At 43.7% G+C, this 19,195-nt stretch overlaps 2 protein-coding genes across 2 annotated transcripts; one reads left to right on the plus strand and one right to left on the minus strand.

Moving 5' to 3' along the window:
* Positions 1–7,336: 7,336 nt before the first annotated feature.
* LOC122040382 (brassinosteroid-responsive RING protein 1-like) lies at positions 7,337–7,786 on the minus strand. Its single transcript, XM_042599696.1, has one exon. The coding sequence runs from the start codon at positions 7,784–7,786 to the stop codon at positions 7,337–7,339; it is 450 nt and encodes a 149-aa protein (XP_042455630.1).
* Positions 7,787–11,270: 3,484 nt separating this feature from the next.
* On the plus strand, positions 11,271–12,990 carry LOC122040383 (zinc finger MYM-type protein 1-like). Its single transcript, XM_042599698.1, has 2 exons — positions 11,271–11,981; positions 12,472–12,990. The coding sequence occupies exons 1-2, from the start codon at positions 11,271–11,273 to the stop codon at positions 12,988–12,990; spliced, it is 1,230 nt and encodes a 409-aa protein (XP_042455632.1).
* Positions 12,991–19,195: the final 6,205 nt, after the last annotated feature.

Consider the following 19,195-nt stretch of genomic DNA (forward strand, 5'->3'; position numbering starts at 1 on the left):
ACTGTAGAGTTATGTGCAAATAGTAGATAATGCGTACCTCTGTTGGTGATGAACCCCTCTTTATATAGTCCTGATGGGTGATGTGCGCGCTTCTCAAGGCATGCGCACACTCTCCAATGTGTCCCACGAAAGGGCATGTCAGAAAAGTACCTCTGACACCATATCTTAATAGGGCATGCATATCCTTGACAAGACAGTTGAAGTTTCAGCCGTATGATCCACCTGTCAACCATGCCTCGTGTCAGCGGTACTACCTCCCAAAAGGATGTCGAGAGATACTACAATGGTCTCTTTGTTGGTCCGAGCGGGGTAGCCACTCGGCTGGGATTCCTTTCCGTCCATGGCTAGGTTTCGTTGCTTGGCCGAGCGGGGAAGCCGCTCAGCCGGGACCCCTCCACTCTATCAACCTCAGTGGCTCTTCTATGCGATGACTTTATAGCACCTGCCTTCTCCCGTTCGGACAAGCTACTCGGTCTCCCTCGACGTCCTGCTGCTCCGTATCGAGCGTCGGCTATCTTACGTATCATCCTGAGCTAGACTAATGGTATGCTCGGACATGTCTCCCGTCGGTCGGGGCCTGACTGCCTGACTGCCCGACTGACCATTGCCATTATTCTCCATTCGTCCCTTTGGCACCCAGGCATTGATCACCTTGACTTTGACCTCCACCCTAGCAATTGACCCCGTGTCAGGTAGGCCTCCTTCCATCGCTACATCACAAGTCTCCCCCTCAAGCCTAGTCGAAGGAGGCTGCAAGTCCGACTGACTGAACAAGTAGCGTCTTCGATGTCTAACACAACCGATCGGACCCTACATGTGTTCCCCAGTTTTTGATCGACGTACAAGCAAACTCGCCGCTCGGCTTCATTTTGCCAAGCTAGGATAGTAATTGCTGCACGACCCAAGCCCTTCAACGCAGATTGTGCCTTGACCGTTCGGCTGTGTGATAATCGATTATCCGTTCTGATCAGGCAATGAGCGGCAACACTTGGCAAAAAATTTCCTTTTCCTTTGCTTGCGCTCCTCGGCTGAGCACCCTAACGTCATCCAGATTTCTCAAAGATCGTGTGAATCTACTATCATTATGGCTAAGCATGCAACCATACCTTTTAATTAAGCCTCATTAATGACGTTCGGTGACTGAACGCCATGTGCCCCACTATTTGTCGTTGCACGCTTGACGTGACAAGTGGATATCCGCTGGTGATGTGACAAACACCTTTTCAAATTCAACGGTTGAATCTTCTCCTAGTTTTTCACAACCCTAGATCGGACGACTTACGTCTATGTGCCGCGAGGTTTATAAACCTCATGTGCGTCGTCGTCACCTTCATTTCGGTTTCATGATTTTTTAAACACGAATATGACATAATTTGGATTAAAAAAATCACGAAACTAAATATATTATGTTAAAAATCGGGATTAGGATATTTTTATGATGAGGATAAAATTAGAAATCCATAGAAACTTGTTCTATGAATTTCCAACATCTCTAAGTCAATTTTTAGGCCATCCGAATGATTTTTCTTTTTCTTTTTAATATTTTTAAATTTGGGACGAATCTTGGATTCGTCCCAGATTTGGGGATGAATATAATCTTGGATTCGTCCCAAATTTGGGGATGAATTCCTGAATTCGTCCCAGATTTTGGGATGAATCCAGGAATTTGTCCCAGATTTTGGGACGAATTCAGCAATGCGTCCCAGATTAAAAAAAATAAAAAAATAAAAAATCATTCGGAGCCCTAAAAATTCACCTATGATGTCAGAATTTAATGAAACAAGTTTTTATGGATTCCTAATTTTTTTAGTAATCTTAAAAATATCTTCATACATAATTTTAACCATATATATTTAGTGTCGTGATTTTTTACCCCGAATTACAACCTAATTCAAGGTTAAAAAAATCACTACACTCAATATATTCGGTCAAAATTATGGATGAGGATATTTTTATAATAAGGAGAATGATACGAACACATAAAAACTTGTATTATGATATTCTGATGTCTCTAGGTTCATATTTAAAGTTTTCGATTATTTTTTCTTTTTTTTTAAAAAAATTTGATTCTGGGACGAATCCTGAATTTGTCCTAGAATTGAGGACGAATTCAAAATTCGTCCCAGAATTGGGGACAAATACATGGATTCATCCCTAATATTTTTTTAATATTTCTTAAAATTTTTTAATCTAGGACGAATTATGTATTCGTCCCAGATTATGGGACGAATCCTTTATTCGTTCCAGAGTTTGGGATGAATCCAGAATTCGTCCCAGAATCTGGGATGATTTTGAGACGAAAATATTTTCGTTGTGAATTTGTGACGAAAATGTTTTGTTGTAGATTTTGTTTCTTGATCCGGATATAGAGAATGGCATGGGAGTAATTAAGGAGAAGTAGGAGGGCTTTTTTGTCATTTCGCCTTTAGGTTTTGTGGGCTTAAAAGAGCACGGTTCGTGCTCTTAGAAAGGGGAGAAAAAAGGGGCGGTGGCTCAAGGGGGGTTCTGTTCGTGAGAGGAAAGGGAGCCCGCCGCCAGCCAAAGGGAAGCAGGGGTTTGCCCCTCTCACGCCCTTCGCCGGCGACCGACGAAGCCGCCGGAGTTATCCTCCTCCTCTCCGCCACCCCTTTCCTCCGGTTTCACACCATCGACGCCGCCTAGGAGAGGGCGTTTTCACCGCTGCCAGGGGGAGAACCGAGCACCGCCGTCGCGTATGGCGTCCAGCGCCGCCTCCCCCCTCCGGTGTCGCCTCCTCCAGCAGCAGCCGGCGTCTCCAGCAGCCGCCGACACCTCCGCCATTGCTGCCTGCACTTCCCGTGATGGGTGCCGGCGATCACGGCGAATACCACCTCCAAATCACAGCCATAGCTGCCTTTGGCAGCCCGCCGACGTGGATCCGGCCATCAGGCCGGTGTATTTCATTCTTCGCACCACTATTATGCTTGTTAGTCATTTGTATTATCCGGCCTACGTGCCGTGTACCGGCCTGTGAGCCGCTGTATTGTTCCGGGCCGCTGCGACTAGATCAGCACCACTATCAGCTCACCGATCCATCCGAGGGCGCCCCCCTGGGCCAGGGTACGTTTTCGTACTCGGTATCTGTTTATTTTACTACTATTCTATTATTATCTGGATACTCATACATTTGTGGGATTCGCCTCGAGCACCGAGGTACCAGAGACCGGGGGAACCCGGTCGCTGGATGCAGGTACAGTTGACCGGAGGAGGACTTCAGACGACTTGGTCAACGCAGAGGACAGATCATCAACCGGGTCATGGGGATGCGGTCAACCTTACAGACACGTCACACCGGCAGGTTCGTTTTCTCAGCTTCCAGACAGGAACAAAATGGCGCCGTCTGTGGGAACGCGCCTGATCTGGAACGTGAAGATGGACGATGCCGGAGAGTTCTGCTATCCTCATGTCCTAGGTCAGTCTTTCCGTTATCTGTTCTCGGTTAGTTATGTGATTTGTAGTAGTTCTTCGAGCCAAGGCCCCCGAGCCGTTCGGCCGGGAGGTTTATATCCAAGCCACAGGCTCGAAGACGAAGGCCCCCGAGCCGTTCGGCCGGGAGGTTTATATCCGAGCCACAGGCTCGAAGACGAAGGCCCCCGAGCCGTTCGGCCGGGAGGTTTATATCCGAGCCAGGGGCTCGATGTGCCGAGCCGTTCGGCGGGGAGGTTTATATCCGAGCCACCGGCTCGAAGACGAAGGCTCGGTCGGGAGGTTTATATCCGAGCCAAGGGCTCGAAGATGAAGGCCCCGAGCCCCGAGCTCGATGGGAAGACCCCGCGGCTCGACGACGAAGGCCCCGAGCCGTTCGGGAGGTTTATATCCGAGCCACGCGCTCGATGCCGTCGGCCGGAGGTTTATAATCCGAGCCACGGCTCGAGGACTAAGGCCCCGAGCCGTTCGGGGAGGTTTATATCCGAGCCGGGGCTCGATGGCGAACACCCCCGGCCGGGAGGATTATATCTGAGCCGGGGCTCGATGGCGAGCCGAGCCGCCGGGAGGATTATATACGAGCCCGTAGCTGCTACGGGCTCGATGGCGAAGACCCCCGCGCCGAGCAGCCGGGAGGATTATATACGAGCTAGGGGCTCGATGGCGAAGACCCCCGAGCCGTTCGGCCGGGAGGATTATATACGAGCCAGGGGCTCGATGGCGAAGACCCCCCGAGCCGAGCAGCCGGGAGGTTTATATCCGAGCCATGGGCTCGAAGACGAAGGCCCCCGAGCCGATCGGCCGGGAGGTTTATATCCGAGCCATGAGCTCGAAGACGAAGGCCCCCGAGCCGATCGGCCGGGAGGTTTATATCCGAGCCACGGGCTCGAAGCCGAAGGCCCCCGAGCCGATCGGCCGGGAGGTTTATATCCGAGCCACGGGCTCGAAGCCGAAGGCCCCCGAGCCGTTCGGCCGGGAGGTTTATATCCGAGCCACGGGCTCAAACAAGAAGACCCCGAGCTGTTCGGCCGGGCTGCATACTATTATGGCAGGATGGGAAACCAAAACCCTGCGCTGTTCAGGATGATAGAGGGAGGTTATTGCCTTGTATATATCCGAGCCACAGGCTCGAAGACGAAGGACCCCGTGCCGTTCGGCCGGGAGGTTTATATCCGAGCCACAGGCTCGAAAACGAAGACCCCCGAGCCGAGCAGCCGGGAGGATTATATACGAGCCAGGGGCTCGATGGCGAAGACCCCCGAGCCGAGCAGCCGGGAGGATTATATACGAGCCAGGGGCTCGATGGCGAAGACCCCCGAGCCGTTCGGCCGGGAGGATTATATACGAGCCCGTAGCTGCTACGGGCTCGATGGCGAAGACCCCCGAGCGGGAGGATTATATACGAGCTAGGGATCGATGGCGAAGACCCCGAGCCGGTCGGGAGGATTATATACGAGCCAGAGCTCGATGGCGAAGACCCCCGAGCCGTTCGGCCGGGAGGATTATATACGAGCCACACCCCGAGCCGATCGGCCGGGAGGATTACATACGCGCCGGGGGCTCGATGGCGAAGACCCCCGAGCCGAGCAGCCGGGAGGATTATATACGAGCCAGGGGCTCGATGGCGAAGACCCCCGAGCCGATCGGCCGGGAGGATTATATTCAAGCGATCATCACCGGTTTCGGACCAGTTCAGCGGACCAGCACATCATATATCTATATTCCCCGTTCGCGGTTGAGCGACCTTCACTGGTCACGGACCAGATTCATGATCATCTATCTCCCCCGTTCGGGGTCGAGCAATCGTCGCGGCCAGGTATCTATTCTTCCGGTCGACATCATTCAGGTCGCACGCGCGGTATCGTCCGCCTGGCATTTATCTGACCGATCGACATCATTCCGGTCGCACGCGCGGTATCGTCCGCCCAGCATTTATCTGACCGATCGACATCATTCCGATCACACGCGCGGTATCGTCCGCCCAGCATTTATCCGACCGATCGACATCATTCCGGTCACACTCGCGGTATCGTCCGCCCGACATTTATCCATCCGATCGGCATCATTTCGATCGCTCGCACGACAGCGTTCGCCTAGCATCTATCCATCCGATCGGCATCATTTCGATCGCTCGCACGACAGCGTTCGCCTAGCATCTATCCATCCGATCGACATCATTTCGATCGCTCGCACGACAGCGTTCATCTAGCATCTAGCCATCCAATCGATAGCACTTCGATCGCCCGCTTGGTATCGTTACCATCTCCTACGACACCACTATTATAGCGACCGCTTGAGCGACATTATATTATTGGTTTAGCGATTTGGCTTTGACATCGAGAGCGGTTCAATTCTTTGTAATAGACTGTCCAGTCAGTCGGACTCACGCCTCCTTCGACTAGACTTGAAGGGGAGGCTTGTGATCCGGATATAGAGAATGGCATGGGAGTAATTAAGGAGAAGGAGGAGGGCTTTTTTGTCATTTCGCCTTTAGGTTTTGTGGGCTTAAAAGAGCACGGTTCGTGCTCTTAGAAAGGGGAGAAAAAAGGGGCGGTGGCTCAAGGGGTGTTCTGTTCGTGAGAGGAAAGGGAGCCCGCCGCCAGCCAAAGGGAAGCAGGGGTTTGCCCCTCTCACGCCCTTCGCCGGCGACCGACGAAGCCGCCGGAGTTATCCTCCTCCTCTCCGCCACCCCTTTCCTCCGGTTTCACACCATCGACGCCGCCTAGGAGAGGGCGTTTTCACCGCTGCCAGGGGGAGAACCGAGCACCGCCGTCGCGTATGGCGTCCAGCGCCGCCTCCCCCCTCCGGTGTCGCCTCCTCCAGCAGCAGCCGGCGTCTCCAGCCGCCACGGCCGCCTCCGGCGATTGCCTCAGTCGTGGCCGGCGTCTCCAGCAGCCGCCGACACCTCCGCCATTGCTGCCTGCACTTCCCGTGATGGGTGCCGGCGATCACGGCGAATACCACCTCCAAATCACAGCCATAGCTGCCTTTGGCAGCCCGCCGACGTGGATTCGGCCATCGGGCCGGTGTATTTCATTATTCGCACCACTATTATGCTTGTTAGTCATTTGTATTATCCAGCCTGCGTGCCGTGTGCCGGCCTGTGAGCCGCTGTATTGTTCCGGGCCGCTGCGACTAGATCAGCACCACTATCAGCTCACCGATCCATCCGAGGGCGTCCCCCTGGGCCAGGGTACGTTTTCGTACTCGGTATCTGTTTATTTTACTACTATTCTATTATTATCTGGATACTCATACATTTGTGGGATTCGCCTCGAGCACCGAGGTACCAGAGACCGGGGGAACCCGGTCGCTGGATGCAGGTACAGTTGACCGGAGGAGGACTTCAAACGACTTGGTCAACGCAGAGGACAGATCATCAACCGGGTCATGGGGATGCGGTCAACCTTCCAGACACGTCACACCGGCAGGTTCGTTTTCTCAGCTTCCAGACAGGAACATTTCTAATTTGGGTCGATTTTTTTTTGGTCGCCAAACTTGTTGCGATTTTATTATTTTTTGTCCCTAAATTATTATTTTTTTTATAGTGGGATCTTAGCGGATAATCCAATGTCATAAGTTTTCAATCGGGAATCGAAGATGTTTTTGTATGACAAAAAATGACTCGCTCACCCTAAACGTCTCTCATCGTGGCTCCATAATAATGAAATGAAATGAAAGAAGTAAATTACGGTTCCAAGCCACGGGAAGAGATTTTATCACTTAAAGATTATTGTTCAATCTCGATAATCTACCATCCTGAGTATAACGCTGCCCGTGGGGCTGAATCGAAGACGTTTTTAATTTAAACAACGGAGTAAAATTAAATCTGTTCCAACGTCAATCCAATTCATTCTCGGTGACTATGGAAATTGGAAATGGCGACGGGAATCTAAGAGGACTCGACGGAATGTTGGCCGGTGAACAAAAACGGCGGCGGAGGCAACATCGACGCCCGGCAAAGTGGGCAGCTCAGGTTCCCGGCGTCCAGCCACGGGTCGATGCACTCCACGTGGAACCCATGGCCGCAGTTGCCGAGCTCTCTTACCTCCGCCGTCGCCTCCACCTCCTCCAGGCATATGACGCACGTGCTGCCGCAGCCGCTCCGCCGTGCCAACCGCGAGAACTCCACCACCCTGAGCAGCTCCTTGAGCGACTCCGACCAGGAACCGCCGTCGACGTCCTCCAACTGCAAGCTGGCCAGGTTTTCGTCGACGTACCAGTCCGGCACCGCCGCGTCTGGCACCGGCGGCGCGTGGAGGCCAAGACAGCGGAGGACGAGGTTGACGACGAAATCCAGGAAGCGAATGAGGAGCGTCGGCGGCGAAAGAGAGAAGCCCATGAACGAGGAAAATATGAATCGCATCCAATCATATAAAATGATATTTTTTATTATTTCGATCTTTTAATTGCTCCGGTGGGTGTTTTTTTAATATAAAAATTAAACGAAAGATGATCCTCAGGAACAATTTCACTTATAATCTAGGGAACGGATCCTCTGACTGCCTGTTGATGGGTGAGATTTGATAGTTCCATCTATTTAACGGGGCGTGGATCCTCTGATCCGTAAAGATTGAATCAATTCATGATTTAATTTTTTTATTAGTGGGGGATAATGATCCTTCACTTGTTAACAGGTTAGGGTCATTACCCGATCCTTCACTTACCTCCATCAATTCTCTTGCCCCGATCCAAGAGTGGACCAGGACAAGGGGATCCGGTCCCCTATTTAACAGATGGAGATTATCAAATTCCATCAATACAAATAAAAGACTGCTTGAATTCAAATTGTAAGTATTTTTTTAATATTTTTTTGGTATATTATATGTATTTATAGTTTAAAATTTTAAGATGAAGGATGTGAGTTATAATGTGTTTAACTCAATAAGACTTTTATTCTAGGGTTCAAACTTCCCTTTTAGATTATAGTATTCAAAATTAAAAATTTTAGATGTGGTATATTATATGTAGTTAGGATTTAAGATTTTAGAATCTTGGGGTTAGGATTATAATAAATTTAAGTTAGATTTTTCCTCTAGAATTCAGACTTTCCTTTTTCTTTTGATATATATCATCTTTTCTCCAACTTTTAATACAATCCAATGTTTCGGAGAATAATTTACTCCCAATCTGATATATGAGAATCTTATTCATACCTGAATACCTAAATAATTTTTTTTATTTTCTTAAAAATTTGATAAATATACACACCTTCATTGAAATAATTTAATTTTGAAAAAAAAAAACTAGAGATGATAATATAATATTTGAGTAGGGTATGAATATTTAATCCTCTAAAATATATTCGAGGAGAAAAATGAAAGTTGAATATAGGACGAGAATAAGAATTAGGATGAAGATGAAAATGAAAGATACAGAATTCGATCCAAATATATTACTTTTTATTCTTATCATTATTTTTATTCCCTAAGGTTGTCTCTCATCTCTTAATGGTTTTTTTTTTGTCACATTTTCTTCTTTTATTTCTTTCTTTATTAAACGCCGTAGATTTGGGGTTCTCTAGGAAGAAAAAAGATAACAAATTCAAAAAAAACAAAACATGACAAAAATAATTTTGTTAAAATTTAATAAATTATTTTTTCGTAGTTAGGTAGAAAAAATTATTTTGTATTTTTCCCCTGTTCACTTGGACTGTAATATGTATCTTACTTTTCTCTGCTCATAAGAAATCAACAACTATTTCAATATAAAAAGCACTTGAATCACATTCCTGGTTCGGATTCCACATCAGCTATCTGTTCGAACAAGTACGATAACATCAGTTAATTTTATTCAAAGCTATTATAATTTAAAATAATTTAATTAAATTTATTGATCAAAATTGGAAAATTTTCTACCATAAAAATAGAATATTAAGACTTAATGTCAACTAAAATTAAAACAAAAAAATATGCTCTATAAAAAACCTTACCTTTAATCTTCGTATAAAAAACGATAAATTCAGTTAACCTCATCAAAGTTAAGACCATTTAGGATGCGGATGAAGAGCTTATCAAAATCAATTTTGACATTTATAATTGTAAGAGCATCAATATTTTTTTTATTGTCTTACAAATAATCAATGATAGATCTGTTACCCTATTGAGGGTTAACAAGATTTTGACAATGAGTCATAATTCTATCATGTGAGAGAGAAGTGTAAGTTCTCTTAAACGCCTGCTACGCATCTCTAGATGAAGTGGATCAGATGTAGAAATAAACTACTACATAAGAGTATGAGACATTGGTCCAACAATAGTGTTGAGGAGAAGTTGATTCTAATGAAGTTAGAGAATATTATCGGGATCAGGGGCGGATGTACCGGGGGGGGGGGCGGCGTTGGCGGTCGCCACCCCTTGCCGGCAGACCAAAAAAAAAAATCGGGGTGCTTCACAATGGCATAGAAAAAATTGCAATCGCAACAGCCAGCAGGAGACGGAGAAAACGAAGAGACAAAGTAGAACAGTTCATTTGGTTAATTGTGGACCACGTGTCCACTTTGACACAATCACGTGTCCACTTTGTCATATTTCCATTCCATATATAATTTATATAAAGGTTTATTTTTATATTTGTTTAATTGTTTTTATCTCTGCTCTGTTTGTTTTGTTTCCGCCGCGGCTCACCCTTTATCTCTCCATATTTTTATTTTCCATTCCACTTTAACCTTGTGGTCTTGGTCTTGCCCTTTATTTCTTCTCGCTGCCGAGCACCGACCAAAACGGCAAAGCCGGAAAGTCCTGCGCCAAAGGCTTTTTTTCCTCTCTTCCGAGTTCCGAGTGCCGATCAAAGCGGCAAAGCGCCAAAGCTCAAAGGTGAAGCTTCAGCCTTCAGCCTTCAGCCTTCAGGTAAGTGGATTTTATTTTATTTTATACCTGAATTTTATTTTATTTTTTTTAATAATTGTTTGATTATTTCTTGATTACCATGTATGATACAATTAATAATTTAAAATTTTAATTGTTTAAATGTTTAGTTGCTTTTTATCACCTCTCTTGTTAAATTGTTCACATTACTTTATGTTGATAATTTTTTCCCATACATTATAATTTGTAGAAAATATTGAAATATTTTGTAAAGAGACCTAGGAGTTCAATTGAATCGTCTAGTGTTCTGGATGAAGAGTCTACTCCTGCACCACAACCACCACCACCTCCTCCTCCTCCACAAATTTTATTTGAAAATATTGAAAATCTGAGTAGTGAAATAGAAATTGTTGCTGATCCTGGTTTACGAAAATTGATTGAAGAGTATGATGTTGGTGCTAGAGATCGTATTCGAAAAGAATATGTTGCTATAGGCCCTTGTCAACCTCGAGGCCATAATTTCCAAGAAAAAAAATGGGTAAAGACAATAGATGTTTCAGAGAGGTTTGGTTTAAAGACCGTGATTGGTTGGAGTATAGTGTTTCAAAGGATGCAGCCTTTTGTTTCTAGTGTTATCTTTTTAGACCTAGTAATATAGGGTTTGGAGGAGATGATGTGTTTACGAGATCTGGTTTCATTAATTGGAAACAAGCAATTGAAAAATTCAATGAGCATGTAGGTGGAGTTGGTAGTGCGCACAATGAGGCAAGGATACAGTTTGAGGGTTTCAAGAATCAAAGACAAAGTGTGGAGTATTCATTTTCATCGGGGAAACATGAGCTTGAAGTTGCTTATCGCAAACGCTTGACTTCCATTTTAAAAGTAATTCGATTTTTGTTGTTACAAGGATTACCTTTTCGAGGACATGATGAGTCTTCGACATCATCCAATAGAGGAAATTTTTTAGAATGGCTCAAATGGTATAGTTCAGAGTGTCCAGAAGTTGCGGCAGTTGTTGGAATGAATGCACCTGGAAATAATCAAATGATTGCCCCAAAAATTCAAAAGCAATTGGTGAATGCTTGTGCAGTTGAAACCACAAATATTATTCTAGCTGATCTTGGAGATAGATGGTTCACTTTACTACTTGATGAGGCTCGTGACTGTTCAGTGAAAGAGCAAATGGCAGTTGTTATTAGATATGTGAACAAGCATGGAGAGGTGATTGAACGATTTATGGCTGTAGTTCATGTTGCAACAACTACAGTTGCTTGTTTGAAGGAGGCAATCGACTCTTTATTTGCTAAGTATGGTTTATCAGTGGCGAGATTGAGGGGTCAAGGATATGATGGTGCTTCAAATATGTCTGGAGAATTTAATGGCTTAAAGTCACTGATAATGAAAGAAAATCCGTATGCGTTGTATGTTCATTGTTTTGCTCATCAACTCCAGCTAGTGGTTGTAGCGGTTGCTCAAGCAAATCAATATGTTTGTGATTTCATGTGGATTGTTGGTTCGATTGTGAACACATCTGCATCATCTTGCAAAAGGGCCGACAAACTTCGACAACTTGAACATGATAGAAAAGTTAAACTTCTTGAAAGAGGAGAGATTAGTTCTGGTAGAGGACTAAACCAAGAAACTAGTCTAGCTAGACCTGGAGATACACGATGGGGGTCTCATCATTCAACTTTATGTCGTATTGAACAAATGTGGCCATCTGTTATAGAGGTTCTTTAAAATTTGATTGATGATGGTGATCGTTCTTCTAAGGGTTTAAGTAGAACTTTGGTTGAAAGAATGGAGAGGTATGAATTTGTGTTTATTCTACTATTGATGAAACGTATATTGGCAATCACAAATCATTTGTCAACCGTTCTACAAGAGAAATATCAAAATATTGTGAATGCGATGCGTTTGATCAATAATGTGAAATGTAAATTGCAAAAGTTGAGAGATTCTGGATGGGATATTTTACTTGAGGATGTGAAGAAGTTTTGTAACACTCATTCCATTGAAATAATTAATATGACAGATAACATCAACAGCCGTAGTCGTTTGAAGAGAGATGGAAAAAATATTAATTTTTATCACTACTACCATGTTGAAATCTTTTGTGAGGTAACTTCATAATTCTTTTTTGTTTACCGTCAATTAAATTCTTTTAAACATTAACATATTTATTAATTTTTACTTTTGTTGTTTGATTTTTAAATTGTAGGTTATCGATATTATTCTACAGGAGATGGATAGTCGTTTCTCTGAAACAACTACAGATTTGTTGATTTATATGTCATGTCTTGATCCTAGGAACTCGTTCTCTAGATTTGATGTACAGAAGTTAGTGCGTCTGGCTCATTTTTATGAGGATGATTTTTCTTGGAATGAGCGTATGTTGGTTGAACAAGAGCTTGAAACATATATTGATGACGTCAGATCAGATGAACGGTTTGAAGACATTTCAGATTTGGGAGCTCTTGCAAAGAAAATGATTGAAACAATGAAGAACCGTGTGTTTCCTTTGGTTTATCCGATGATTGAGCTAGCCTTACTTCTTCCAGTTGCTACTGCAACTGTTGAAAGAGTGTTTTCGGCAACGAATATTGTCAAAACAGATTTGCGAAACAAGATTGAAGATGAATGGATGAATGATAGTTTGGTAGTATATATCGAGAAAGATGTTTTTAATACGACCGACAATGAGTCAATTTTACAGCGTTTTCAGAACATGGAGTCTTGAAGAATGCAATTGTCACGTATTCGTTAGTAGGCTACTTTAATATTTTAATATTATTGTACTAGTTTCTTTTCATAATATTGTACCTTTTTCTCCTGTATGCAAGTTATTTAATTTTTTTAATTACATAGAAGTTATTAACTGTTCAAAAAAAATTCGCCGCGCTTAGATCGCGGTCGCCCCTCCATGATTGAATTCCTGGATCCGCCACTGATTGGGATTCACCTAAGGGAGCATGGATCTTGTAGGCGTTATTTGCGGCGGGGGGGGGGGGGGGGGGGGGGGGGGCGAGTCATCAACAAGTCTCAGTAAATCATATCCGAATAAAAGAGGCGTGAACTGCAAGCGCTAGACAGAATAATTGAAGGTGGTGAGTTTCAACGGTGCCTAAGCATTGACATTGAGAACCATAAGGTCGGAAGGCGAATTAGGAGCATTCGGGCAGTGGCTTTACAGAGAAGAGAAAAAAAAAAGATTTTGCTATTAAACTTAGTGCTCTGATATAAGGTTGAGAGTCGAATACACAAACTTTATTAATGATAATATGCAGTATATAAATACCATTACAAGTGTGATGTGTATAGATTATATATGTTTTTAAGCATCGTTTAGCATATATCTTGTTGTATTTCATAAGCAGGATTTACTTTCGCACATCCTATTTTTATGTGATTTTCTTACTTTTAATCTTTTAGTTCAGATATCTACGCTTTTCATATTTTGTATGATAGGACGTATTTTTGGAGCAAAAATGAAACATATTGGATATTAGAGCAAGCTTGGAGAGACTTCGGCAAAGCCAGGATCATGCCTTACTTCACTAGGGTCGTGTCTTACTTCACTAGGGTATGAGTCTTACTTCATCAAGGTCGTGCCTTACTTTATAGAAGCTTCCATGGTCCGGCTGGATTGGTGATTGCACCAATTCAGAGCAGAACCTGCTCTGATACCATTTGTTGGATCGAGACGCATGTGAGAAGGGGTGAATCACATGGTTTTGAAAAAAAGTTTTCTTTTAATTTTAAAATCAAAGTAAGTAAGTGCAATGGAAATAAGAATACAAATAAAAAAGGACAAGAACACAAGCGGTTTTACTTGGTTCGGAGCCTTCGGTGACTCATACTCTAATACCCAGGTCCCGCAGACTTATTGATGGGTAATCCACTAATAACCTCCTCTGAAATCGCAAGAAAAGAGGATCGAGTATAAAATTAAATAAGAACAAGTGTAACACACTACACTTTTCCTTTTGTAGAAAGTAAATACAAAATTTAATTTCGTTACCCAACACTTTCGAAGATGATCGGCTTAGGCTCAGTGTTGGATGGCTCCTTAGCAGTAGTCGGATGCAGCAACATCATAGCGGAGCGATAGCATAAAGCTGGAGTAGTTGAAACTTCAAACTGACATGTAGAATCTCATAGAAGAATTGGTGTGGTTGAGCAGCACTTTTATAAGGTGTTGAAGGCGCCTTCCATAGCCTTGAATGCATGCCCAATGTGCAAAATTTGATCTCGAATACTTTGCTCCTTATCGTCGACGAAGTCTATTTTTATCCGTTGGAAGACACCTTCCAAGTCTTCGAAGATGCTTTCCATGCCTTCGAAGGAGCTTTCCATGAATAGTAAGGAAGGCGCCTTCCGTCGCCTGGAAGAAGCCTCGGGTACTGTTCACCCAACTTCTTTTTTACTTCCTTTGTTTTGTAAAATGTGTTAGTTCAACATAAAAATATTTAACTTGCAAAACAAAGTTAGCATAATATTAATATGATTAATTTAATTATGACTTAGGCACTGTCCTCCAGATAAGGATCTAGTCAGGGTCTCAATTTAGATTTCGGAAATAGACCTAAATTGGACTGACACCTACTGTCCCCTCAATCGGAATGCATCCTCACTGAGTCACTTTCCTCTAGTGACTTATCTTTACTTACCAAGTGTGGAGTTGTCTCCTCGACGTCCAATCTGACCCACCAGGTCTTCCTACCGAAATTGCACACCCGAACTTTCTCCCATCGGGAATCAAACATCCAGACCTCCTGTCATAATCCCACATCTGGACTTTGCCAATCGGGATTGACACATCTCGACTGGACTTCCTATTTGGTGTCAAGTCCTCTTGACCCTTCAGGTTAATCAACCTTGCACACTCGGTAAATGTATTAGATTACGATAACACCTAACTTAACTCACTTGTCATTCATCAAATTTGAGTTAGACCATTAGTGCAAATTGCACCAACAGTTCATCTCCTTACCTCCATGCTTACATTCTTATAAGGAATATAGTAAAATTACGAGTGCAACCCTACGACGGTCTCACCGAAGTGCTCTCCCCATTGACATTCAACACTACTAAGTAAAAAAGGTAATATAAAAGGTCTGGTTAAAGGGTTACCCTTTGTCACCAAGGGCTCTCCAATCGTATGATCTAGATTACACAAATCACTTTCTAGTACAAAATTGGTGAAAACTCATGAAGCTCTAATTAGCTAATCCCTTAAAGGATTAGCTCCCCATTCACGTGATACTCCGAAAAGTCCAATTAAAGGGTCACCCTCTATCATTAGGTCTCCTGATCATACAATCTAAGTACATCCTCTACATGGTAACTAATCCCTCATATCAACATGTTTACACCATTTACACATTTCATCAAACATTTATAATGTATAAGACACATAAAACATAACACAAACACTTCATTGAATAAGGAAATGATATACACATAGTTCATGCATCAATCAAAATATATTCAAAACTACTCCCTACATCTAAAAAAGGGGAGGATCTACTCCATTATAAGAAAATACAATCAAAGAATGAAGAAAGTAGCAAACTACAACTCAATATATAGAAATAGAGAGAAAAGAGGCCTATCCTTGAAGTCCGACGTCTTTGGAAGTGTTCCCTTGTTCCGGAGGATGGATGCATGGAAAATGATGGTGCTTGAACATACAATGCATGAACAGGCTCGGTCGGTCCTGAAGAAGTGAACTTCCGAAGTAGGATGATCAGTTCCAATCAGGGTTTCCCCCCACACAGAACGAGCCAGAGGCAGGGGCATTTGCTCGGTCTGTACTTATTGGACTAGAGTCAGAGTGGCGAGTTGGCATCTTTTGCAGCGAATCCTGAGCGGCTCATCCGACTCAAGGGACTCAGGGGTCTTCTACTGACACTTGAGAATGATCAGGTAGTGAATCTTCCCGCTTGGCCAAGATGGCCTTTCCTCGCTGAGTCAGCTTGGCCTTATTCATTTATAAGGTTTCTAACACTAAAGCTTTAGACGGAGTCTCCGCTACAAAGAGAAAGAGATCATTTTAGTTAGAAATAACACAAAAATTGAGTTGAAGTTGCTTAACAAAGGAAAATTGTAGCTCCACTCGGATTGGACTCAGTCTAAAAATATAAAGAAGCCCCTCCTAAAGCACTCTAGGAATGTCAAATTTCAGACCCACCAACTGCTTTGAGACTTCACTAAAGGTTAGGCCTATGCAAAAATTGCCTAGCTTAGGCAAAGGAGGGAGATTTGGCTGCCACCCGGTTGGCCAAGATGCTAATGTCGGGAGTCAAATAAAGAAGTATTTGTCCCTCCATACCTTATTCTGAGAAGGTTGCTTATCCAAAAAGGTAATCTTTTGTTGGGATTAGAAGCAAAAAATCCTGTTGGTTATTTGTTTGGGATAGTAGAAGTAATGAAATACTTAGGGAGTTAGCGGGATTTCACATAAATGAAACAAAATTGCTACTCCACAGAGAAGGCGGATAAAGTTCAAGACTAATTGTTGAAGGAGGAGGCCAAAATATCGGCTTATTTAAGAAAAGAAAGTGGGAATGGGGAAACAAAGGCCATCAAGGGCTTGGTCCTTGAAAAAGGTCATGTAATTGGTAGGGGGAGAATGGGGACAGTACTGATCATTGGGCATGCCTATGTGCATGAAATCAAGAACCTCATAGGTGAAACAAACGTGGTCCAGATCTACCTTGTTAAACTTTGAGGCGATCAAGGTATGCCACACACTAGGAATATTCATGAGGAGATTTGGAGAAAAGCAAAGAAATGAGAGAGGAGTTACAAAAGCTTACGGGGACTAGGAGTTAGTGGGTTTCCTGGAAAGAAGAAAGTAATGGGGGCATGAGAATCACTAGGGCTTTTTAAAGAGAGTCCCTACAAGCCTATTTAAAATGAACTGTTAGATCGTTTGGGTAAAGAGGGGGCCAATTATCATGGTTGTCTGATAAGAAGAGAGAGGGGTTGTCATTCATACAAAAAGTCATCCGTGTTGTGCGTTTGCTTTCACACCTAGGAAAGTGAGCTGGAAGGACACATAGAGTACCAGAAGGAGGACCTTTATGACACATATAACAAGTAAATTATTATCTTGATATGCTAGCACATATATCAACAAAAATTTCTCAAATTTATGGAGCATGATGATCTAAATCCGACCGACCCAAGCCGATCAGAATCCTACACGGGCATAACTCCTAATTTAAACCCGCCGGGCTCCAGAGTTGATCGGATCTCAATAGGGCACAACTCCCCACCATCTGGGCATGACTCGCAACATGCATCCACCCAACCCAACATTCGACTAGACCTTCAGGGCTTAGCTCCCCATTTCTCATGCTAACGGGATAGGGGCTACTTAATCGGTTGCTTCGCTGCTTGGTTTTCATCCACTTGGTAAACAGGTTCATCATTCGTCAATCTATTCATTCGATCGGATCTGATCGGTGGTTGGCTCATCACTTGATCGACACTTGTACTATTGATCGTCCGCTTGGCAATAATGATTCATCACTCAACATATATAAATCATCTTTCGCTAACTAGGAAAAGGGTCGTTTGTTTAGGGAACATTGACACTCGCGAGGGTAAGCCCAGGCTTATTATCTGCCCGACACACAGAGGGACGGACTAGGCCACTCCTCCGCGTAGACACGAGAGTATTTGACAAATGTTTGGAAAAGTAATAGCATGGAACATGAGCAAATAAAAGAACTCAATTAGAAAATCTTTGATTTACATCAAGTTCAAAATACAGGATGTGGCAGATCAAGATGCACTATTTAAAATCTGGAACAACACTTTCAGAGAACTTATCCAGAAGCCTTTGTTAGTTCAAGAAGCGGGTCGGGGGTTTGGATGCAAGATAGCCAGCCTCCAGAGTTGTTTGATGGCTCCCTCAGCTCTGTAAAGAAATAGCATATTAACATAGGAGTCGAGCTGTAAGTTAAAGTCATGAGAGTGAAGGTATACCGCTCTCTTAACTTAAGAGTGTTGGATCGAGAATTCGCTAGAGAGGGGGTGAATAGAGATTTAAAAATATCGGCGTATAGAGTAGGTAGTGGAAAAATAAAAAACACAATGCTAACCAAGTCGTTTTACTTGGTTCGGAGCCTTTGTCAACTCCTACTCCAAGGTCCGCACTCGTTGAGTGCTTTCGTTGGACAATCACTAATAATTCGAAAGATTTTTACAAATGCAGTACAAGAATTATTTAGTAAAAGAAAAATCGACAATAAGAGAATAAGACAGAAAAGAAACTTGTCGGAAAGCTTTCGCAGCGTCGCAGAAGCATAGAAGCGTAGATCGTGAGTTCTCTCTTTGCTTCAGTCTTCACCCTCCTTGTATAGGAGGTTCGGGACGTCTGGATACCTTCAAGGCGCCCTGAATGTGACATAGCCAAGCCTGTTAGAGCAATCCCAATGGTCCGTGCGACCATGTGTACCCAACCTCTTCTGCTCATCTGCAATTTCTGCAGCTCTGGCACTTTCAGGGTCATAACCAGGTGGCATCACATACATTAAACTCACAGCTTTCATCATCTCCACCTGAAAATGTAATCAACTTGTTAGACATCATAAAGATATGCCAACAAGCTCTGGGAAAGGTACTACTCATCTACACTATTGCTTTAGAATATTTGAAAGTCTTAAAAAGCAAAGCTTTTTATCATCTTACATGGTGGTAGATAAACTTGGTGAACAAGTAGGGAGCCTAGTCTTTAGATAGACATAAAAGCATTGATTAATCATGAAATGAGGACCCAGGCAGTCCTCGCTTATATATGAATAGTTTACACTCTTTAGGAAAAAAAAACAAACTTTTTTGTTTTCTCACATGGTAGTGGGTCTTCAGATAGCTAGTGAGGCTACTCTCCGGGGAAAGAGTAATCTGAACCCTTCGACGATTAACAGTCAAGT

This window comes from Zingiber officinale, chromosome 2A, assembly GCF_018446385.1.
Source record: "Zingiber officinale cultivar Zhangliang chromosome 2A, Zo_v1.1, whole genome shotgun sequence".
Lineage (NCBI taxonomy): Eukaryota > Viridiplantae > Streptophyta > Magnoliopsida > Zingiberales > Zingiberaceae > Zingiber > Zingiber officinale.